Here is a 25,606-nt window from a genome sequence, read left to right on the forward strand (position 1 = left end):
TTTTTCTCATCTATATGCCGATGCTTTCGTTTCACCAGGAGACAAAACAAGGTTGATGTACTGTAGAAAAAAATCGTGATATCGACTAAAAAACATTTGTAGAAAATTGGGATCTTAACTTGGGAAATTTGAAAATTATATAGTTTTGAAACCCCCTGACCAGTCGAGGCAGATGGCTGTCCCCTCACAGAGCCCGGTTCTGTCGGAGGTTTCTTCCTGTTAAAAGGGAGTTTTTCCTCCCCGATGTCGCCTTGTGCTTGCTCAGAGGGGTTTGTTTGTTGGGGGTTTCTTTTTAAATAACTTTTAAAAAAATTAACATCAATAAAAGTTATTAAATTTTACTCTCTGATTTCTGTTTGTTTTCATTTTCTGTACATTGAATGAATACATGTGTTATTTGTTATTCAGTTCAAACTGTGGGTAGAAAATGTTGTGCTATCATGTGACGTGCTCGCTCATGTGTGTCTTTTCCTTGTTTTATATGGATTTCTCCTGTTTGTTATTTATTCCTGCTGACTAATCATATTTTATTCCTGCTCTTGGTGTGGAATTTACTTTTTTTTTTTTTTTTTTTTTAAATGATCAGTGTTTTGAAATCAGATGTAATGAAGATGTGACCTTAATTTACAAAATCAACATCATGTTGGATTCAATACAAAGTGTGCAGATATAAGGTAGATCCATCCATCTTTGTGTACAGTTGACATACATTTGACACAAAGGTCCTATTTGTGAAGCAAAATAAAATAAAAGATTCTGTAAAATGAATGAAAATCTTTATATACAGAATATTTATGGACAAAAGCTGAAAAAGACATTTGAGCTAAATGCACATCCAGTAATTTTTTTAAAAAGTCAGTTTTAGCATGTGACTATCATGCTGTCACTATACGCAACATGCACTTTACACCAGATCAGAATAAAACACTGAGCGGTCATTCTAACCGGAAGGCCAGAGAGCTTCGACAATGCAGCATGTGAGTAGGAGAAAACAATTATTAGAATCTAATGTGCTTAAATTTGCTTAGATGAGAGGGTCCAGCTGTAGATCAGAGGAATAGGGAAGGATTTGTGAATGTCTGTGTGTTTTAGTTTGGTTTAGCTATAGGCCTGAGAGTGTGTGTAATTGTGTAGAGGGAGAGGAATTTATTGACACTGGGGGTCTGCCTGTTATAAAAGGAGACAGGAAGCTACAGTTGGGGGATGCTAGGACTGTATGGAACAGATAGGAAAGAGAGAAGTCTGTTACCCTTGTCCCTGAATGCTTGCACCTGTACATCTGCCCTTCTGGAAGGTGCATGCGTAACTGAAGATGAATAAAGGTTTTGTGAAATAAATATTGAGTTCCGGTGTCGTCTCTGGAGGCCCGAGGAATAAAAAGAACCGGGGTGAAAATGAAAACGTAACAAGCGCAATGTCCTGAAATATTAGCATCAAAATACACTTCAAGTACCAAATAGTACTAATCGTGCAGAATGCCCCATTTTTAAATATTAATAACTGCAGTGCTGTCACATGCAAGCTGGAGATTTTAATTACTTTATCACCAGCTGTGACTACAGGTGATAATCAAACATGTTTCATAGGGATGTGACTACATTTAGAAATGTCATGCATTTTTAGGTAGACTCAATAATTGTAGGAAATGTGTAATAATCATCACTGATATCCATGATTCCTAAAACTGTGAAGTATAGGGTATAGTTTAGTGTTTTGCGACAGATTTTTTGTCTGTAACGCGTTATTAAGTAACGCGTTACAGTAACTACGTTATTATTGTGGTAACGAGCACGGTAACTAGTTATTATGCCAAAATCAGGAACGCGTTAGTCGTTACTGGGATTTAGATAGGGTCGTTACTCGTTACTTCGTGTGGTGGCTATCGCGGAGCTTCCACCACAGATTCTGTAACATTGGCAAGTGGTGGAGGCCAGCAGGTGGATGAGGGAAAGGGGATGCAGAAGGAAAAGAGACCCGAGGCGGCCGCCAGTCCAAGTGTGAACTGAACTTCAGGTAAGAAGTTGTGACCTGCAGTCTATCTGGGTCAGATATAAACCAAGTTTAGGTGCAGTTTATTTTCGTTATTCTGACTTTTTCCATACTGCGTACTAGCTAGCATGACGGAGTTTCTATACAGCTGGGTGGGTGCTATGAAGTTAATGATGTTGAACTTTATTTTGTTTGTTGCCAACCGTCCCGTCTGGTATTCAGAGAAAATATTACGCGTTTCTTATTGAGGCGAAAAGGAACAGTTTGTCCCGTAATTCAGCTACAATGAAAAAGGCACAAAGCTGGAGTTATTCTGTCTTTACGCTGCACAGCTGCCTCTTCTTCTTTCATTCTGCCCCCTCCCTCTCCCGTTTCTACTTCAATCATGAAAACTGATCAATGATCAGCTGATCGGCTCTCTTGTTTGTTTATCGCCCACTTTGCGCCAGAAAGAGGAAACCAGCCGATGTCACGCTAAACAACAGCAGCACTTTTAAGCTTGATCAGCTGTTGTTAGAATTGATTTAATATTAATTTCTAGTATCAGCTGATGTTTGTTGGAGCCACAGCTGCAAAAAAGCTGCTGGTCATGATATCGGTTTGGTTATCTGGTGAGAGGGAAACATGAAGATGAAACCAGGAGATGTCCTTACTGAATCATCAGAGCTGAACAGGTGATGGAGAAACAGGTTTACCTTTTAGGTGACATAAATGAGTTGAAGGGAAGTTATGAACTGTTTCTGAGAGACAGATAACCCCAGGATCCTTTTTAGGTAGTTGACAGCTGGTAACTGTGCAGGTGCGGATCTAGCAAAGTTTTGCCAGGGGGGCCAGGTAGGGCATTAACAGGGAGAGGTGGGCACAAAGAAATACTTTTCTTTCTTATTCTCATTTAAAATGTCTAGCTTTTAAAAAATAATTATCTCAATCTTACAACAAACGATTGATGCATATATACCATCAAAACAGTGAACATCACTGTCACAACAGCGTTTGTTTTCATTCAAAGGCTTTATGATTTTTCCTATAATGGTGGGCCAGTCTCTAGTCAAAATGCCCGGGCCGATTTTTTGTCCCCGTCCAGCCCTGTATGCAGCTCATCTGCAGTCTGGTGTTACCTACATCTTCCTATTCAGAAGGCAGAATTTCCGAGTTACAGTACAGTAAGTTGAATACAATCAAAGCATCACGACTGCAGTTTTTGTGTTGGATGTAAAAGGCGCACATGACGCTGTGACGTAGGCTAGAATCATGGCAGCAGTCAATGACGGTCCAGGCGTGGGATTTCTCTCGTGGAAATGTGCACATTATTTTTTCCTTTCTATTGGTAGGTGGCACAGTGCACTTGTGGCAAGTAAGCAAGCTAGAAGACTGGCAAAGTTATGGAAGCAACACATTAACAAGAGAATTCTGAGTAAAACCAAAGTTACTTTCCCTAGTAACTAGTTACTTTGAAAGTAACGAGTAACTTGAAGTAACTGAGTTACTTTTGATAGAAGTAACTAGTAATGTAACTAAGTTACTATTTTAAAGTAACTTACCCAACACTGGTCACCACCCAGAGGAAGTTGAAGTGCTGGTCTGCTTTTGTGCTTCATACTCTCACCCCACCACACACAGACACGGCTGCACAAGATTCCTGCTGAGAGCACAGATCCCCTACATGTGAGTGTAATAGCTACAGGTACTGGACTGGACTCGCAATTCAGATGCTCTCTACAAAAAAGGGCAGAGCAGGCTGTACCTGCAGCGGACGCTCAGGTCTTTTGGAGTGAAGGGCCCACTCCTGAAGACCTTTTATGACTCTGTGGTGACCTCAGCCATCTTTTACGGTGTGGTCTGCTGGGGCGCAGGATCTCTGCTGGGGAAAGAAAGAGACTGAACAGGCTGATCCCAAGGGCCCTCTGGACCCAGTGTAGGTGGTGGGTGACAGGAGAATGGTGGCTAAGCTGTCATCCCTGTTGGACAACATCTCCCACCCCATGCAGGAGACTCTGACAGGAATGAGCAGCTCCTTCAGTGGCAGGCTGCGGCACCCATGATGTTGGACGGAGTGATTTCGCAGGTCTTTCCTTCCAACTGCTGTAAGACTCTACAATATGGTCTCTGCAGAGGACCACACATGTGCAGACACACACACAGCATACAAAATTGTAACTCTCACCCCGTCTCCCTGCTGTGAAATGGCACCAAGTGCAATTTTCCCTATGTAACAAAATACTTTATTCTATTTGTATAGTATTTATTCTATTGTATATAGTCTTCTATTTTGTAGAGTATGTTATTCTGTTTATCTTATTCTATTCTTTTTTCTCTTCATTTTTTTTTACTGCTCTTGTACTTCCTGCCGTGACTACAAATTTCCCACGTGTGGGACAAATAAAAGTTTATCTCATCTAATGTTGGGAACTGCGATTACAAAATTAGAGAATGTGAAAACGCAATATTTAATGGCAAAATTTAAGTGTAATTTCACAGGAACTGATTAAGTTATTAGTCTTGAAGACTACTTAACAAAATGACAACAGAGCTTGCTTATCTCCTCTAATTGCTAGTTTCTCTCCGAGCTCAGTTTTTAGGAAATGTCAGAGTTTTTCCATCAAATAAAACAGGTTTGGCACTGAATCAAAAAAAATCTGCAACCAATATTTCAGATTATCAAAGAATAACAGCTGAAGTAGTAACAACAGAGGACTATTTGGGGTTTGACAGCAATTTATCACCTGTGTCCAATCTCTCGTATGGTTTTATGTACTGGAGCATGTTAATCCTTGACAGCCTCACAACATCATCATCAATTTTCTCTCATCTATCATGCATTCAAAATCTAAAGGAAAGTTAACTTAACAGAAACAATAATCACATTTCCCATTGAACGAGTATGGTATGATGAAGTCTAAATTTCTGTCACCTTTAACTTATGATCAGAACTAATATGAAAATAAATGTTAGTATCTGTTACAACACTTCCACTGATGTTGTGGTTTAAACTCATTTGTACCTAACCCTGGGATATGTGCCTATGTCGTTTCAGTTATTGAGTCCTGTCTCACTCCAAGAAAACAAAACTATAATGTCCAAAACAAATTGCAAGCGAATGTCTCTAAATGGTGCTTGAAGGAAAATTAGAGAAGCCGACCAGCAAACAAAAATGAAGTGTATGCACATAGAGCTCTAAATGTGTCTGGGTACTTATCCAAACACTCAACGATCCAGCAGAAATTGTAGCAGCTGTTGCTCACTCTTCTCTTCTCAGGGGTACCGGCAAGACGACAGGACACGGTCCATCTTGTAAAACTGAGAGAACGTCTACTACCTAGAATGGAGGATTAACAGTGACTTGAAGGCTATAGAGTGCAAAAAATTCACAGTGGGCTCACTCAAGCTTGCTTTGCCTAAGCCAGAGGCCATGTGAGCTCATTCACGTTAAGCAACACCACAGTGTGCCGACTCAAATGCTGTTGAGGTTTACTTCTTCTTGACCTCACCTATCCTTTTGACATCCCAGCTGGAGAAAAGAGTCGGATGAGGCTGGAGTATTTTTCATCCATTCTTTATTACCAATGCAAAGTAAGTGGGGGGTGGGGAGGCTGCCCTGTGTCACCCCTCTCCAGTAGTTTTACTAATTCTATTGTTCAGTCTTACGAATCATTTCCTGTTCTTTTGATCTGCAGCCGCCCCCTGTTATCTAAGCACATTCTATTCTGTTGTTTTATTCGGCATAGCCCCGATTAGAGAACAGCTCTTAACACCGCGTTACATCATATGTCATGACATATTAACATACAGAAATTGAATAATAAGCATAAAATATGGAAGAATGGATAATAATGACTTTAAGGCTATGACGTGTAAAAATGTCAGTGAGTTCACACAAGCTCGCTCTGCCAAAGCTGAAAGCCATGCGTGCTTAAACCTCTTCCCGCCCAAGTTGGCTAAGTTGACTGTCGTGAAAAAGTCGTGAAACAACAACATCGTAATACTTAAAGGCAACTGTAGCGCGTAGTGTATAAACCTGAATGTAACCGTACAGTGAACATCAGACATCAAACAATAAATTAATACTGGGTTACAGCACCATGCTAGTCTCTAATGTGCTTTATGCTAACTCAGTTTCCCACAATATTAAGTTTCTTAATAAAAACAAAGCATTTGCCTTCAATAACTCCTACCAGGGCTGGATGCTGGCCGGATGAGTGAGAGTGAGACAGTAGATCCGCAACCTCGGGAGCGGATACACCCTGTCTTTTCCCGGTTGCCAATCCCCGATAACAGCCGGTTAATATTAATGTTAGCTTAATAGCTAATACTAATGTTCAGAGCACATCACGTGAACGCTGGGTATGAATGAAACTCAAAGCCACGCCCACTGTGACATCACAGCACGTTTTCCTTTGAAGTTAAAGGCTTGTGAGGGCTTAAATACATGGTAACAACCACTGCACCAACAGCACCTTGCGTTGAAAACACATTTTAACAAAATTAATTTACTGATTCAGTAGGCTTATAAAAAACAATCTAAAGGTTTCACTATACCTTCTTTATCAATTAGGCAAGGCAACAACTAACTGCTCCTAGCGTTAAAGACACATTAAAAATATATATTTATCAATTCAGTCGGCTTATAAAAATTGACGACCCAATCTGTCTAGAAAAATGTGGCGCTCAGTATTCGGCCGCACAACTTCTTCAGATACTGATGGCTTTGAGGAGCTTGACAGCTGTTAATTTTGAGCCTGATGGGTTCCTTTTACCGATTTTCGATTCCAGAGATGAACAGTTACCCACCTCTGAAACACCTGAGGTTCCCGAAAATCCCGAATCAAAAGACCAGTACAGTCATACAATTCCTTCAGATACTGATGTCTTTGATTGTACAGAATATTATTTTGAAGATGATGGACCTGTTTTCCCGATTATTGATTCCGGAAATGAACAGTTACCCACCTCTGAAACAACTGAGGTTCCTACAAGTAGTGGTGTCTGTGAAAATCCCAAACCAAGAGACCAGTACAGTCATACAATTTCTTCGGATACTGATTTCTTTGAGTGTTTAGGATATTATTTAGACCCCGATGGGCTCCATTTCCCAATTATTGATTCTGGAGATGAACAGTTACCCACCTCTGAAACAACAGAGGTTCCAACAAGCAGTGTTTCTGTAAATGTCAATGAAAAGTGTCCCACCAATGAGAGTAACAGCATTGATTCAGTCAGTGCTGTCCTTCCTGAACCTTCAGATACTGATGGATCTGAGGATAATTTTCAACAAGAGGAAAGAAAAACTATTTTTTCCCGAGTTCAAACAAGCCTTTCAGCTCTTTCTTCCTTTATTATGGCTCCAGTTGAGTCTGTGGGCCGGGGAGTCATTTCTGTCACTAGCCAAATCCTTAATATTGGTCGTGCACCATTTACCTCCCCCACTAGTGAAACTGAACTGCCACCCACTTCTGAAACAGCTGAGGTTCCTACAACCAGTGTTTCCGTAAACACCAATGAAAATGAACAGTCGACCATCCTCCTTACTGAACCATCAGAGATTCATATATCTAAAGAGAATTCTCAAAGAGAGGAAGCAGAAACTAGTACATCCAGAGTTCACAAAATGATTGCAGCTCTTTATTCCTCTTGTACAACTCCAGAGTCTATGAGCAAAGGAGAAACATCTGATGTTCCCACACCCAGTGTTTCTCTAAACACAGATGAAAAAGAACAATCACCCACATCAAAACAATTTGTAGATTCGAGGGACCGGTATAATAAACCCGACTGGGCATTCTTGTTTGAACCTGAAAACACAACAAGGGAACAAAGATTAAATTTGACACCTGAAAGTGAGGAAAGAAACGAACAGTCCCCCTCTGAAACAGCTGAGGTTCCTACAACCAGTGTTCATATGAACAACTCTGAAGATGAACAGTCTCCCACCAGTAAAACACAGGTTCCTACAGACAGTGTTTCTGTAGATATACATGAAAATGAACAGTCACCTTCTGAAACAGCTGAGGTTCCTACAACCACTGTTTATATGAACAACTCTGATGAAGACACTTCAACTAGTGACAGTTACAGCACTGATTTATTCAATGTTTACCCTCCAGAACCTTCAGATATTAACAGATCTGAGGAGAATGAACAAACGAGCAATGCAAGTATTTTTTCCAGAGTTTACAGAAACCTTTCAGCTTTGTATTCATTTATTAGAGCTCCAGTTGAGTCTCTGGGACAAGGAGTACTTTTCGTCATCAGGCCCATCCTTACTATTTGTGGAGTACCGTTTACCTTATTGTTCAATCTGTGTTCGGCAATTACTCGGCGTATGTTTCCCCGGACCCACAGACGAATTTCATCCCTAATTCATACACTGAGAAGATTCTTATGTGCACATTGTTGTGCAATTGTTATAATTTTTTTCTTCCATGTATTGACAATTGCACTTATAATATTCTTCGGCATGAAAAGATCTAATTAGTTCAATCACTAATTCTAGCAAACAAACACCACTTGCTATAGCAACATTTTCACATGAAATTCAATATCCTTAACATATAATGACATCACAACTATCCCCCAGCCAGTCGCTGCAGATGGCTGCTCCTATGAGTCTGGTTCTGCTGGAGGTTTCTCTCTGTTAAAAGTGAGTTTTTCCTCCCCACTGTCGCCTTAGTGCTTACTCATAGGAGATCATTTGATTGCTGGGGGTTTCTCTTTAATACTGTGTGGTTATAACCTTTCAGTATAAAGAGCTTTGAAGTGCCCGTTGTAACTTGGCACTATTAGATAGACTTCAATTGGCTTCAACTGACAAAACATTGAAAAAATAAAAACTAAACACATCAATAAATAATGGTGTGCATTTGTTTATTCTTTCTATACCAGGGTAAGTGCTCAAAGTTATGGGTTATAATTGTAACCCATAATTGTAAAAAATATGTGGTTTTTAACAGATCATTCTTGTAACAAATGTGACTGTGCTGAGTGGCAGTGGAACTGTGCACAGGATAAAGCCTCTTGAGTTTAGTGTCATGTAGAACTACATTCAGGCCAAAGATTGCATTTAAGTTACATCAGTGTTTTGATCTTTTATGTTTTGTTTTTCTAATAAGGTTATTTTAAAGTTTTAGAGCTATTTATATTGGTTTCCCTGCTTTTAAACAGAAAATTTAAGCTCTTCATTTACCTGTACGGTGGTTGACAGCCACTAGAGGTCACTTTACTCAATGTTTACATTTATCAGTAACTTCCTTGTCAAATGCCAAATGCTAATGCTTGCCAGATTAAATAGGCTTGATAAGGGACAATACGTTTTGTTCTTAATATCAGATTATGTTATCTGTCATGTCTTTTTCATCACTTGTATTTTATTGATGAGACCTTTGATGGGGCAGTAGCAAATACTGAAAGATTAACTGGTGAATTCTACAGTGTTTTTACTGGCTGGTCTTTGGCATGTTATTTTATCTTTGGTGAATAAAACAAAATCACTGCAAAGAGCAATGAGGCGGTACTGTTACTGAGACACTGAGCTCAGTTAGTGTGAAAGAAAACATGTTTCCAGCATCCAAAACAACAGCGCTGTTCCTGTGACCTCTATTAAAACCTTGACTTGGGAAAAGGGAGTCATTCATAAAAGCATCCTCCAGAAGTTGAATTAAAATATGCAGATGAACTGTTAACCTTGTTTGAAACTGTTACGGATTCAAATATTGGGGATGGATACAAGAGGAAAACCAAAATAACCACACTGGTCCGGCCGGGTCAAGTCAAACGATGATTTAATGAACACACGCGTGGGAGTGAGAGATGGACACCATACAGCAGACAGCATCAGATCTCAAAATGGTGGAGCCTTGATCAAACTCTTATAGCCTCTAGTGGCCCCCACCTAATCATAAAAGCCTAAACATTTACATTCTTTCTCACACAGCGCCTAAGCTACGACCTTGGCTCCCTGTTTATCTGCTCCTGGTGAGATGGGGCAGTATGCTCTGTTGTCTTCTAACCAGACAAATGAGACAATGACTTTCTGTGAACAGTATTTCTTATAACTCAGCAGTATAATGCATCATAAAACAATATCATTCATTCACAATAAATCAACAGTCTCATGTAATGCAAATCAGTTTACCAAATGTAATCGTTATCACCTTCTTCTAATTCAGGAGCATAATGTAAACTAAAACTACATAATAATTCACAATCTTTAATTGGGGGTCTAACATGGCATAAAATAATATCATAATCCGACAATACCATGTTTAAATGATGCAGCTTAATGAAGGCTGACAGTTGTACTATTTTACATTGGAGCGAACAAGGGTGAGTCTATTTTTTTCAAGGTTTAACAACATTTTTCACATTGAAAGTGAAATAATATAAAATACTGTCTCAATTAAATTGTGTTAATATTTAAAAATACAAAGACTATAGCTTTTTTCATAAGCCAATAAAAATGTACTTGGACCAGTAAAACCCTGAGCCACTGACCTGCATCTATAGCCTTGAGGATTCAATACACTTATATAATACAGGATAATATTCAATTTTTTTAATTTTATTGTATTTGCGTGTATATAACTCACTCACTGCACATAATATCCTCTTTGCATATATATTCACTCACTGTATATGATGTTCTCACTTGTTTTCTTGTTTTTTTGCACAGTCGAGGAGCGCATCAGGTCAAATTTCACTGTGTTACACTTGTATAACTATACACGTGACAAATAAACAATCTTGATTCTTATTCATGAGATCTACCTGCTTTTTTACCTTAAGCCACTTAGAGCATAATTTTTGGCCAATTGAAACCCATTATAACCACCTTTTTTAATTCCTTGTTATTGACAGTACTAAATCATGCAATTTAGGTAAAATTGCTTTCATTTTGAACTCAACACATAAAAATTTTAGTTTTTAATGGTTTTTTTTTTTTACCAAATTACAAAGTGTGCCTACAAAAACCACTCTACTGTGGTTAGCACATCTTGCTGCTAATGAGGATGCACACAGAAGCACACACACTGAAATATAAATTTTGATCATTTTAGTGGTCTTTTCAGTGGTTATTTGGTCATTAAGTGGCCTTTCTGGCCAGTAACACACCATGTGCAATTTTCTTTTTGGCTAGTCATCCCCCTCCCCCCAATAAATAAATAAATAAATAAATAAATAAAGTAAAAACAAGTCATTGTTCCAGTTACTGGTACTGACCTGCAATGATGATAAAAAATATTAGGTTTCACCATTCATATGCTAAAATTTTTTTTACTTTATTGCTATTTTCTCCCAATACATAATATGTAATTGACTGGTATTCAAAGGGTATAATTTCTGAATTTGAATTACATTTTGGTTTTCATGACTAGGACCGGTGCTAATTTAAAAAATCAAGTCAATAAAAGTAGCAAAATGTTTTTTTATATATTCATTTTATAGCATTTTGTAAACGTAAACAGGGGGTAGCCATTTTTGGCCACGAATAAGCTGAGAGAGTTTTTTTGTTTTTCTGTCACTGCACACAAAAACAATGATGCATATATAATCCTTTTTTACTCCAACACACCAAGTCATTTATCTTACTTTCAAATCTAAGGGCTCATATCCAAGGTAAGGTCAGCAGAATTGACTTATTTATATCTAGAAATTTTTTTTAATTTATTTATATATATTTTACTTGCAAAACTTCAACTGTGATGGAAATTGGTATATTACAGCAGTCCTGTATGTGTATTAGAGTCAGTACACGATCACGTTTTTGTCATCTCCTTGCCATTACCGGTGCTCTTACTGTCCATATGGGTGATGCTGATCTTGGTGGTCATGTTCTCGCTGATGAAGTGGAGGATATTACGCAGGGAGCGGTTCATACTGTCTTTGAAACTTTGACCCAGACACACATAGAGCAGAGGGTTGAGGCAGCTGTTAAGTAAGCCAGGAAGAGCGCTATAACGTGTGCCAGGTGAAGTTTGGGACTCCCTGAGGGGTGGTCATTATAAGGAAATCCACGATGTGCAGAGGTATCCAGCACAAGAAGAAGCTCAGCACCATAGCGATAACGACCCTCAGGGTTTTCTTGGATCCAGTCCGACCTCGTGTCATTCTCCGTGTGTTGCTGAAAACCACCAAGTGACAAACTAGAATAACCAGGAAAGGAATAATGAATCCAATCAGGAAGCGAAAAGCAGAGACAGGCCAGGCACTGTCTACAGTGTACTCCATCCTACACCCTCTCTTCTCGTCACCTGCCTTAATCTCCTGGGCGTACACAAACTGTGGGATACTGCCTGTCAGGGCCAGGACCCACACAGCAACACATCCATAAGCACCCCGTTTGGGTCGCCTGTGGTTCTGACACCAGATGGGTCTGATGACCAGCAACAAACGATCCACACTGATCACAACCAGCTGCAGGATGCTGCAGTACATCACCAGGTAAAACAGGCCTCTGACGAGCATGCAGGCCAGCGGACCAAAGTGCCAGTGATCGTCGTGGACCAGAGGATCAGCCAGAGCGAGGTTGAGGAACCAGAGGGAGGTGACAGAGCGGAACATGCAGAACCCCGTCACCCACACCACCACAGCATTTCCAGGCACACCCAGCAGGACCACAAGGCTGTACATGACCAGAGCCACTATCTGGATCGGCTTAATCTCAGGAGTCACAGACTCAATAATGTCAGAAAATGTGTAATTACCGTCAGAATATGTCTTATTATAATCACCATAATCCATGATTCCTTACAAGTGCACAATACAGGATATAAGTTAGCGTCTTAAAACAGATTTATTTATCTAAAACATTTTCTTTTTTTTTCATCAAAATTTAAAATGCGACTTTAGTATTAACTCACCGATTGTTTAGCCCCTGCTTGTGTTGCTCTGTCACTACTAAGAGGAAGTTGTAGAGTGTTAGAGCTGGTCTGCTTCATAATCTCACCCCACCCCACGCAGACACAATTGCACAAGATTCCTGCTCGAGCATGTGTGGAAGAATGGCTGTTAACTGCAGATCACTGTCTGACATGCAGAGCAGAAGAATTTGATTCTAAGGTTCAGGTTCAAATTCAAATTCAAATTTTATTTGTCACACACACACACAACCATACACAGTATGACATGGGGGTGAAATGCTTGTAGCTGTACAATGCCCGACCATTAAATGACAGAAAAAAGTTTTACAGTATTTACAATTTACTACAAAATTTACAAATTAACTTAGGAATTTACAGTAAAAATAAAAATAAATAAAAATGTGCAAACAGCAGAAAGAGATTATAAAGATTATAAATTATAGGAAATTATAGGAAATGTGTGGTGGTGCGTGTGGTGATGTGATGTGTGTGAGAGTCCAGTCTTATAGTGATGTGTGTGGGAGAGTACAGTCCTACACCTGGTTCAGGGCCCGAATAGCCTGGGGGAAGAAGCTCCTCCTCATTCTCTCTGTTTTGGCCTTAAGGGAGCGGAAGCGCTTCCCAGACCTCAACAGTGAGAAGAGTCCATTGTTGGGATGGGAGAGGTCCATCATAATCTTCCTAGCTTTGGACTTGCACCGCTTGGTGTAGATGGACAGCAGGTCAGGGAGCTCTGATTGAATGATGCGTTCGGCTGAGCGCACCACTCTTTGCAGATCTCGTCTGTCCTGCTTGGTGCTGTTCCCAAACCAGGTGCAGATGTTTGCCGTCGGGACGCTCTCGATGGTGCAGTAGTAGAAGTTCTTGAGCACCTTCAGTGGCAGATGGAAGTCTAAGTCTTCTGAGGAAGAAGAGACGCTGACGGGCTTTCTTAACCTGGGTGTTGATGTGGCAGGACCATGACAGGTCCTGAGTGATGTGGACACCCAGGTATCGGAAACTGTCCACTCTCTCCACTGGCGTGCCACTGATGATGAGGGGTTTGTAATTCCTCGCCTGCTTTGTGGTGAAGTCCACGATCAGCTCCTTAGTCTTGCTGATGTTTAGGAGGAGGTTATTCTCCTGGCACCAGGTCTCCAGGTTCCTAATCTCCTCCAGGTAGGCCGTCTCGATGTTGTCGGAGATCAGGCCTACAACAACAGTGTCATCAGCAAACTTGACAATGGAGGTGGTGTCTGATGTGGCTACACAGTCGTAAGTGTACAGTGAGTGCAGCAGGGGGCTTAAAACGCAGCCCTGAGGCACTCCAGTGCTGAGTGAGATGGAGGGGGAGACTTGTTTTCCCACCCTCACTGATTGGGGTCTGTCTGTGAGGAAGTTGAGGATCCACTGACACAGTGATGAGCTGAGTCCTAGCTTAGAGGGAATTATTGTGTTGAATGCTGAACTGTAGTCCACGAACAGCATCCTAACATAATTCCCTCTGCCAGTGTCCAGGTGACTCAGGGATGTGTGGAGCAGGTGAGATATGGCATCGTCTGTGGAACGATTAGTCCGGTAAGCAAACTGAAGTGAGTCGATGGTGGCAGGAAGTGAAGAAGTGATGTGATCTCTCATCAGTCTTTCAAAACACTTCATCACAATTGAGGTCAGTGCTACTGGACGGTAGTCATTGTGGCAAGCAGGCTGTTGTTTCTTTGGAACAGGAACTATAATGACTGTTTGAAGCACGTGGGAACCACAGCTTGGGCCAGGGAGAGGTTGAAGAACACCGTGAACACCGGTGTTAGCTGGTCAACGCAGGCTCTCAGGACCCGGCCAGGGATTGCATCTGGTCCTGCTGCCTTCCTGGTGTTCACCCTCCTGAAGGTGTTCCTCACGGCATGCTCTGTGATGATGAATGCATTTTCTTCACTGGTGCACTCCGAGCGCGCGCAGCCGTTTGTTGTTTTAATTGCTGCAGCGTCGATTCACCAGGTTAAGGATCTCCATGCTGCTCTGACACTTAAAAATGTTACTAGAAAGCAGCAGAGGCTGCATTTCATATCAGCTCCACAGCAGTTGATTTAATTGACTGGGTTATTCTACAAAGGAAGAGGAACTTTTAGTGAAATCAGCTGGATAGTCTTACATTGAAATGCTAACCCACGACCTCTGCAACTTTTTAAGAACGCATTTGCCCGTTCTATTTGATGGGTGGTTTTCTTCTAATCACATCATCTTGTATACTTGGTTGTCCTAAGGTTTTATTCCCTTTTGATCTTTATTACAAGGTTTGGTTTACAGTAGCTGCTAACTGCAATTTAACACTTAATTATAGAATTATTCAAATAAAAAGTTGCACATTTGGCCCATATCTGATCAACTTGGCTGTTTACACAAAATCTGAATTTGTTACAAAGAACTTGTTAAAGGAATTACTTTTAGAAAAGAACTAGAGAATTGCAAGTTTTCTCGGTTTATTGCCAAAAAAATAAATAAAATTTAAAAAAAAAAATCAGATCAGAAGATTCCAAGTACAAAATATTGTGTATCAATTGATTAGCCCTTGTTGTAAAAGCTCAAAAATAAAAGGAAATGTCTACACAACCGATATCCAAAAACTATCCGAATATTTGCATATCCAACATTTCCAAATAATTCATGTCAAACCAATTAGTTAGGTGTTTTAGAAATTAAAGCTGCCCAATTTGCTGCAAGTACTGGGCATGCAGATATGCAATCAGTTACAAATGTAAATGTTCATACTGAAATCTACAATAGACCGCCACACTAAATTTAAATTGCTCAGTTACCAACCCATGTTTATAACAGAGCCAGTAAAATGAAATGAATCACACCTGGGATTCTGTGTGCACTCCATACCTCCATCACATTTGTCATATCTATCCTAGCTATCTGGCATTTCAAGTTTGACACAGTTCTTGGATTTGCTGTCTGCCATGTTAACTTCCTATCTGTCCATCACCTTTACCAAAACTGTCTGACCATATTCTCCCTATCACATGATTCTGTGCACATTTTAAAACAGTGTTATTGTGCTTGTTCTAATTTGAAATAAACTCCAATTGAAAGAGGGCTTATTTATATTAAAAAAAAAAAAAAAAAACCACACACATTTTAACATCACATTGTTACCCTTGTAGAAGGTGTCTGAATGGAGGGCTGCCTCTGCCAATTGTAGCTGTATTCTGCCAGCCTTTCCTGGATGAACGGTGCCAAGTAAAACTTCTTCCCACAATCAATTCTTACCTGATCCCACAGACGGAAGATAAAACACAGACAAACATAAAGCAGCACCTTTAAACACAAGAAGCATCCAAGCCATCCCTAAAGTAACCATAAAACATTTAGTTAAACCTAGACTGGGTAATAACAGACTGGAAATAAGTTCATACAAATAGCATGAGTCAGGTTATTTTACCTGCACACTCCCTCATAAATAATGATGTTGTCTTTAACTGGCATAGTGAAATGACTGACAATGGTCTTGCTAAAACCATCAAAAGCCATAACATAGGTCACTCCAAACATAGCAAGTTTCTCATTTGGATCCAAATGGAGCTTATGACCCATGTACTCTGTATTGTAGGGTGTGGGGTTTAGATTTCGGACACCTTACAATGAAACAATCAAATGATTAAAAACTCAGCAATATCAATGGACAAATGAACACAAGATATTGGGGGGGGGGGGGGGGGGGGGGGGGGGAGAACCTTGTTATTTTGGAGTGCTCCACATACTGACTTACAAGGGTTTCAGCGGAGAACCTGACAGTCGCTCCGAAATAAAACTAACTAACAAGATATTAGCTTATAGAGAAGTGCATTGGTAAAATAGCTTTACACCTCCTGACTCCATCCGTCAGGAAGTCCGTGATCCATCAGCCGATGGGTTCAGGCACATTCTTCTGGGAAAGCTTGCTTTGGAGAAGGTCTGGAAAGATGGTGTTTAAGGCAGAGCTGAATTCCACAAACAGGATCCTGGCGTAGATTCCCAGGGAGTCCAGATGCTGCAGGATGAAGTGTAGAGCCATGTTGATAGCATCGTCTACAGACCTGGCTCTGTATGCAAACTGCAGGGGGTCCAGGAGGCAAGGGCGTGAGGGTCTTGAGATAGTAGAGAACCAGGCACTCAAAACACGTCATGACCACAGGTCTGTAGTCATTTAGTCCAGTGATCCCTGGCTTCTTGAAAGCTATATATGATATAAAAATGATATAAAAAATGTTAATCACCAAAAGAAATTATACCATAGTTCTTATAAAGCCTTTAAAATCAAAACACCAGCAGTGTGGCAATGTTGTTGACTTACACTGTATATAAAACGTTGACTTTGGCTGCATCAATTTTTTTTACTGTATTATAAACATTTTCTACCATGAAGAGTAAAGTATTTTGGGTTGAATTAAAATGAGCCTTTCCTCCCTGGTCCCTTTTTGTCATTGTTAGTGTGCTCAGAGATCAGGCCCAGCCCAGTATCTACCTGGTTATGTTCAAGGAGCTGGAGGTGATAACTCAAAAACAACCAGCGTCTCAGGCCCTGGATGGGTAGACGGACGGAGCAGGTTGTATGCTGCAACATCAGTGGAAGTGAGTTTCACTGACTCATCAACTTGTCTGAGGTTTCATAGCCTCCTCCACACTAAAACAGATGTCACATATTTAACTGACAAATATCTGTTAGATTTTATAACAATCACTCTCCTCTATTTACTAATTTCTCTTCAAGTTCAGTTTTTTGGAAATATCAGAGGTTTTCCATCAAATAAACCAGGTCTGGTACTGTAACCAATATGTCAGCTTATCAAAAAATAACAGCTGAAACAGTATCTTTAACAACAGAGGACTATTTGGGGTTTGACAGCTACAGGCCATTTGAGCTCGTTCACGATAAGCAACAATACAACGTGAACGAGCTCGGTCTTAACTTGGTATGGTATGTTTAATGCACAAAACAAATAAAGTTAAATAGAAATCAAATTAAACATACCTTACCGAGTTAAGGGATACAACAACACTCTTAAAGTAGTGCTAACCACATCGAAACAGTAACAAACAAACTCGTTTGGCAAACTCCGTTTAGCATCGTCGCTAATTATCATGCTAACAAGCATATCCGGGATTAGAGAACCAATGGCTCTTAACACCGCTTTATATCATACCGTCATGACATTGAATAAGCATAAAAAAAAATCTTACCTAGCAGGGGCATGGATAATGGTGAATTGTGACTAATGGCTATGACGCCAAAAGATGTCAGTAAGCTCACACAAGCTCGCTATGCCAAAGCTACAAGACATGCATGCTCATACCTCCTCCCGCCCAAGTTGGCTACCAAATTGACTGTTGCGAAAACTCGTGAGCCAACTACGTCATAATACTTAAAGGCAATTGTCGCGTATAAATCTGGATGTAACCGTACAGTGCACATCAAACAATAAATTAACACTGGGATACAGCACCATATCATAAAGTCCTCCATTATTAATTTAGCTAATGTGCTATAAGCTAAATCGGTTTCCGACAATCTTACTTTTCTGAATAAAAACACAAAGCATTTCCCTTCAATAACTCTTACCAGGGCTGAACGCTGGCCGGATGGGTGAGAGTGAGACAGTGGGGCCGCAACCTCGAAAACGAATATACACCGTCTTTTCCCGGTTGCCATTCAACGATAACAGCCTGTCAATATTAATGTTAGCATAATGGCTAATACTGACGTTCAGGGCACGTGGAACGTGAAAGTTCTAAACGAATGAAAAGGACCGCCTACCGTGACGTCACAGCACGTTTTCCTTTGAAGTGTAAGATTAAAGGCATGTGAGGGCTTAAATACTCCTCAGGTAACAACCACTGCACCAACTGCACCTAGCGTTGAAAAGACATTTTAACTAAATTAATTTATTGATTCAATAGGCTTCTAAAAGTCGTCTAAAGGTTTCGCTATAGGTTCTTTATCATTAGGCAAGGCAACCATTCTAACTGCACCTAGCGTTGAAAACACATTTTAACAAAATTAATTTATTGATTCTATAAGCTTCTAAAAGTCCTCTAAAGGTTTCGCTATAGGTTCTTTATCATTAGGCAAGGCAACCATTCTAACTGCACCTAGCGTTGAAAACAAATTTTAACAAAATTTATTGATTCAATAGGCTTCTAAGAATCTCCAACCCAAACTCTCTGTAGAAATGTGGCGCTCAGTATTCGGCCGCACAACTTCTTCAGACACTGATGGCTTTGAGGAGCTTGACAGCTGTTATTCTGAGCCTGATGGGTTCCTCTTACCGATTTTTGATTCCAGAGATGAACAGTTACCCACCTCTGAAACAACTGAGGTTCCTATGTGCAGCGATGTCTGTGAAACTCCTCAACCAAGAGCACAGTGCAGTACTTCAGATGCTGATATCTTTGAGCTTGACGAATATTATATAGTTCCCGATGGGCTTGTTTTACCGATTTTTGATTCCGCAGATGAACAGCTAGACACCTCTGAAACAACAGAGGTTCCAACAAGCAGTGTTTCTGTAAATGTCAATGAAAAGTGTCCCACCAATGAGAGTAACAGCATTGATTCAGTCAGTGCTGTCCTTCCTGAACCTTCAGATACTGATGGATCTGAGGATAATTTTCAACAAGAGGAAAGAAAAACTATTTTTTCCCGAGTTCAAACAAGCCTTTCAGCTCTTTCTTCCTTTATTATGGCTCCAGTTGAGTCTGTGGGCCGGGGAGTCATTTCTGTCACTAGCCAAATCCTTAATATTGGTCGTGCACCATTTACCTCCCCCACTAGTGAAACTGAACCGCCACCCACTTCTGAAACAGCTGAGGTTCCTACAACCAGTGTTTCTCTAAACACAGATGAAAAAGAACAATCACCCACATCAAAACAATTTGTAGATTCAAGGGACCGGTATAATAAACCCGACTGGGCATTCTTGTTTGAACCTGAAAACACAACAAGGGAACAAAGATTAAATTTGACACCTGAAAGTGAGGAAAGAAACGAACAGTCCCCCTCTGAAACAGCTGAGGTTCCTACAACCAGTGTTCATATGAACAACTCTGAAGATGAACAGTCTCCCACCAGTGAAATACAGGTTCCTACAGACAGTGTTTCTGTAGATATACATGAAAATGAACAGTCACCTTCTGAAACAGCTGAGGTTCCTACAACCACTGTTTATATGAACAACTCTGATGAAGACACTTCAACTAGTGACAGTTACAGCACTGATTTATTCAATGTTTACCCTCCAGAACCTTCAGATATTAACAGATCTGAGGAGAATGAACAAACGAGCAATGCAAGTATTTTTTCCAGAGTTTACAGAAACCTTTCAGCTTTGTATTCATTTATTAGAGCTCCAGTTGAGTCTCTGGGACAAGGAGTACTTTTCGTCATCAGGCCCATCCTTACTATTTGTGGAGTTACCTTATTGTTCAATCTGTGTTCGGCAATTACTCGGCGTATGTTTCCCCGGACCCACAGACGAATTTCATCCCTAATTCCTACACTGAGAAGATTCTTATGTGCACATTGTTGTGCAATTGTTATAATTTTTTTCTTCCATGTATTGACAATTGCACTTATAATATATTCTTCGGCATGAAAAGATCTAATTAGTTCAATCACTAATTCTAGCAAACAAACACCACTTGCTATAGCAACATTTTCACATGAAATTCAATATCCTTAACATATAATGACATCACAACTATCCCCCAGCCAGTCGCAGCAGATGGCTGCTCCTATGAGTCTGGTTCTGCTGGAGGTTTCTCTCTGTTAAAAGTGAGTTTTTCCTCCCCACTGTCGCCTTAGTGCTTACTCATAGGAGATCATTTGATTGCTGGGGTTTTCTCTTTAATACTGTGTGGTTTTAACCTTACAGTATAAAGAGCTTTGAAGTGCCTGTTGTAACTTGGCACTATTAGATAGACTTCAATTGGCTTCAACTGACAAAACATTGAAAAAATAAAAAAATAAAAACTAAATACATCAATAAATAATGGTGTGCATTTGTTTATTCTTTCTATACCAGGGTAAGTGCTCAAACTTATGGGTTATAATTGTAACCCATAATTGTAAAAAAATATGTGGCTTTTAACAGATCATTCTTGTAATAAATGTGATTGTGCTGAGTGGCAGTGGAACTGTGCACAGGATAAAGCCTCTTGAGTTTAGTGTCATGTAGAACTACATTCAGGCCAAAGATTGCATTTAAGTTACATCAGTGTTTTGATCTTTTATGTTTTGTTTTTTTATTAAGGTTATTTTAAAGTTTTAGAGCTATTTATATTGGTTTCCCTGCTTTTAAACACAAAATTTAAGCTCTTCATTTACCTGTACGGTGGTTGACAGCCACTAGAGGTCCCTTTACTCAACGTTTACATTCATCAGTAACTTCCTTGTCAAATGCCAAATGCTAATGCTTGCCAGATTAAATAGGCTTGATAAGGGACAATACGTTTTGTTCTTAATATCAGATTATGTTATCTGTCATGTCTTTTTCATCACTTGTATTTTATTGATGAGACCTTTGATGGGGCAGTAGCAAATACTGAAAGATTAACTGGTGATTTCTACAGTGTTTTTACTGGCTGGTCTTTGGCATGTTATTTTATCTTTGGTGAATAAAACAAAACCTCTGCAAAGAGCAATGAGGCGGTACTGTTACTGAGACACTGAGCTCAGTTAGTGTGAAAGAAAACATGTTTCCAGCATCCAAAACAACAGCGCTGTTCCTGTGACCTCTATTAAAACCTTGACTTGGGAAAAGGGAGTCATTCATAAAAGCATCCTCCAGAAGTTGAATTAAAATATGCAGATGAACTGTTAACCTTGTTTGATACCATGTTTAAATGATGCAGCTTAATGAAAGCTGACAGCAGTTGTACTATTTTACATTGGAGCGAACAAGGGTGAGTCTATTTTTTTCAAGGTTTAACAACATTTTTCACATTGAAAGTGAAATAATATAAAATACTGTCTCAATTAAATTGTGTTAATATTTAAAAATACAAAGACTATAGCTTTTTTCATAAGCCAATAAAAATGTACTTGGACCAGTAAAACCCTGAGCCACTGACCTGCATCTATAGCCTTGAGGATTCAATACACTTATATAATACAGGATAATATTCAATTTTTTTAATTTTATTGTATATGCGTGTATATAACTCACTCACTGCACATAATATCCTCTTTGTATATATATATTCACTCACTGTATATGATGTTCTCACTTGTTTTCTTGTTTTTTTGCACAGTCGAGGAGCGCATCAGGTCAAATTTCACTGTGTTACACTTGTATAACTATGCACGTGACAAATAAACAATCTTGATTCTTATTCATGAGATCCACCTGCTTTTTTACCTTAAGCCACTTCGAGCATAATTTTTGGCCAATTGAAACCCATTATAACCACCTTTTTAAATTCCTTGTTATTGACAGTACTAAATCATGCAAATTAGGTAAAATTGCTTTCATTCTGAACTCAACACATAAAAATTGTAGTTTTTAATGTTTTTTTTTTTTACCAAATTACAAAGTGTGCCTACAAAAAACACTCTACTGTGGTTAGAACATCTTGCTGCTAATGAGGATGCACACAGAAGCACACACACTGAAATATAAATTTTGATCATTTTAGTGGTCTTTTCAGTGGTTATTTGGTCATTAAGTGGCCTTTCTGGCCACTAACACACCATGTGCGATTTTCTTTTTGGCTATTCATCCCCCTCCCCCCAATAAATAAATAAATAAATAAATATAGTAAAAATAAGTCATTGTTCCAGTTACTGGTACTGACCTGCCATGATGATAAAAAAATATTAGGTTTCACCATTCATATGCTAAAAAATGTTTACTTTATTGCTATTTTCTCCCAATACATAATATGTAATTGACTGGTATTCAAAGGGTATAATTTCTGAATTTGAATTACATTTTGGTTTTCATGACTAGGACCGGTGCTAATTTAAAAAATCAAGTCAATAAAAGTAGCAAAATGTTTTTTTATATATTCATTTTATAGCATTTTGTAAACGTAAACAGGGGGTGGCCATTTTTGGCCACGAATAAGCTGAGAGACTTTTTTTTGTTTTTCTGTCACTGCACACAAAAACAATGATGCATATATAATCCTTTTTTACTCCAACACACCAAGTCATTTATCTTACTTTCAAATCTAAGGACTCATATCCAAGGTAAGGTCAGCGGAATTGACTTATTTATATCTAGAAATTTTTTTAATTTATTTATATATATTTTACTTGCAAAACTTCAACTGTGATGGAAATTGGTATATTACAGCAGTCCTGTATGTGTATTAGAGTAAGTACACGATCACATTTTTGTCATCTCCTTGCCATTACCGGTGCTCTTACTGTCCATATGGGTGATGCTGATCTTGGTGGTCATGTTCTCGCTTATGAAGTGGAGGATATTACGCAGGGAGCGGTTCATACTGTCTTTGAAGCTTTGACCCAGACACATATAGAGCAGAGGGTTGAGGCAGCTGTTGAAGTAAGCCAGGCAGAGCGCTATAACGTGTGCCAGGTGAAGTTTGGGACTCACATAAGAACCCTGAGGGGTGGTCATTATAAGGAAATCCACGATGTGCAGAGGTATCCAGCACAAGAAGAAGCTCAGCACCATAGCGATGACGACCCCCAGGGTTTTCTTGGATCCAGTCCGACCTCGTGTCATTCTCCTCTGTGTGTTGCTGAAAACCACCAAGTGACAAACTAGAATAACCAGGAAAGGAATAATGAATCCAATCAGGAAGCGAAAAGCAGAGACAGGCCAGGCACTGTCTACAGTGTACTCCATCCTACACTCTCTCTTCTCGTCACCTACCTTAATCTCCTTGGTGTACACAAATTGTGGGATACTGCCTATCAGGGCCAGGACCCACACAGCAACACATCCATAAGCACCCTGTTTGGGTCGCCTGTGGTTCTGACACCAGATGGGTCTGATGACCAGCAACAAACGATCCACACTGATCACAACCAGCTGCAGGATGCTGCAGTACATCACCAGGTAAAACAGGCCTCTGATGAGCATGCAGGCCAGCGGACCAAAGTGCCAGTGATGGTCGTGAACCAGAGGGACCATAAGCAAGGGGATGGAGAGGCAGCACAGAAGATCAGCCAGAGCGAGGTTGAGGAACCAGAGGGAGGTGACAGAGCGGGACATGCAGAACCCCGTCACCCACACCACCACAGCATTTCCAGGCACACCCAGCAGGACCACAAGGCTGTACATGACCAGAGCCACTATCTGGATCGGCTTAATCTCAGGAGTCACAGACTCAATAATGTCAGAAAATGTGTAATTACCATCAGAATATGTCTTATTATAATCACCATAATCCATGATTCCTTACAAGTGCACAATACAGGATATACGTTAGCGTCTTAAAACAGATTTTTTTATCTAAAACATTTTCTTTTTTTTCATCAAAATTTAAAATGCGACTTTAGTATTAACTCACCGATTGTTTAGCCCCTGCTTGTGTTGCTCTGTCACTACTAAGAGAAAGTTGTAGAGTGTTAGAGCTGGTCTGCTTCATAATCTCACCCCACCCCACGCAGACACAATTTCAGAAGATTCCTGCTCGACCATATGTGGAAGAATGGCTGTTAACTGCAGATCACTGTCTGGCATGCAGAGCAGAAGAATTTGATTCTAAGGTTCAGCAGGTTAAGGATCTCCATGCTGCTCTGACACTCTTAAAAATGTTACTAGAAAGCAGCAGAGGCTGCATTTCATATCAGCTCCACAGCAGTTGATTTAATTGACTGGGTTATTCTACAAAGGAAGAGGAACTTTTAGTGAAATCAGCTGGATAGTCTTACATTGAAATGCTAACCCACGACCTCTGCAACTTTTTAAGAACGCATTTGCCTGTTCTATTTGATGGGTGGTTTTCTTCTAATCACATCATCTTGTATACTTGGTTGTCCTAAGGTTTTATTCCCTTTTGATCTTTATTACATGGTTTTGTTTACAGTAGCTGCTAACAGCAATTTAACACTTAATTATAGAATTATTCAAATAAAAAGTTGCACATTTGCCCCATATCTGATCAACTTGGCTGTTTACACAAAATCTGAATTTGTTACAAAGAACTTGTTAAAGGAATTACTTTTAGACAAGAACTAGAGAATTGCAAGTTTTCTCGGTTTATTGCCAAAAAAATAAATAAAATTTAATAAAAAAATCAGATCAGAAGATTCCAAGTACAAAATATTGTGTATCAATTGATTAACCCTTGTTGTAAAAGCTCAAAAATAAAAGGAAATGTCTACACAACAGATATCCAACAACTATCCAAATATTTGCATATCCAACATTTCCAAATAATTCAGGCCAAACCAATTAGTTAGGTGTTTTAAAAATTAAAGCTTCCCAATTTGCGGCAAGTACTGGGCATGCAGATATGCAATCAGTTCCAAATGTAAATGTTCATACTGAAATCTACAATAGACCGCCACACTAAATTTAAATTGCTTAGTTACCAACCCATGTTTATAACAGAGCCAGTAAAATGAAATGAATCACACCTGGGATTCTGTGTGCACTCCATACCTCCATCACATTTGTCATATCTATCCTAGCTTTCTGGCATTTCAAGTTTGACACAGTTCTTGGATTTGCTGTCTGCCATGTTAACTTCCTATCTGTCCATCACCTTTACCAAAACTGTCTGACCATATTCTCCCTATCACATGGTTCTGTGCACAAACAGTGTTA

The 25,606-nt window shown here is 39.6% G+C and overlaps 2 protein-coding genes and 1 pseudogene across 2 annotated transcripts in view; all 3 read right to left on the reverse strand.

The window, feature by feature from the left end:
• The window catches only part of LOC146504154 (C5a anaphylatoxin chemotactic receptor 1-like), a 180,802-nt gene that overhangs the window by 81,463 nt on the left and 73,733 nt on the right, over positions 1–25,606 (reverse strand). The window lies entirely within an intron of this gene.
• LOC146504161 (C5a anaphylatoxin chemotactic receptor 1-like) lies at positions 9,668–13,175 on the reverse strand (annotated as a pseudogene).
• On the reverse strand, positions 13,310–24,904 carry LOC146504162 (C5a anaphylatoxin chemotactic receptor 1-like). Its single transcript, XM_085130719.1, has 3 exons — positions 19,992–24,904; positions 17,329–19,655; positions 13,310–17,040 (listed from the first exon to the last, which is right to left on the reverse strand). Exon 1 carries the CDS (start codon positions 24,224–24,226, stop codon positions 23,192–23,194), a length of 1,035 nt encoding a protein of 344 aa, XP_084986845.1. The 5' UTR covers positions 24,227–24,904; the 3' UTR covers positions 13,310–17,040; positions 17,329–19,655; positions 19,992–23,191.

Source organism: Neolamprologus multifasciatus, chromosome 14, assembly GCF_963576455.1.
Source record: "Neolamprologus multifasciatus chromosome 14, fNeoMul1.2, whole genome shotgun sequence".
Lineage (NCBI taxonomy): Eukaryota > Metazoa > Chordata > Actinopteri > Cichliformes > Cichlidae > Neolamprologus > Neolamprologus multifasciatus.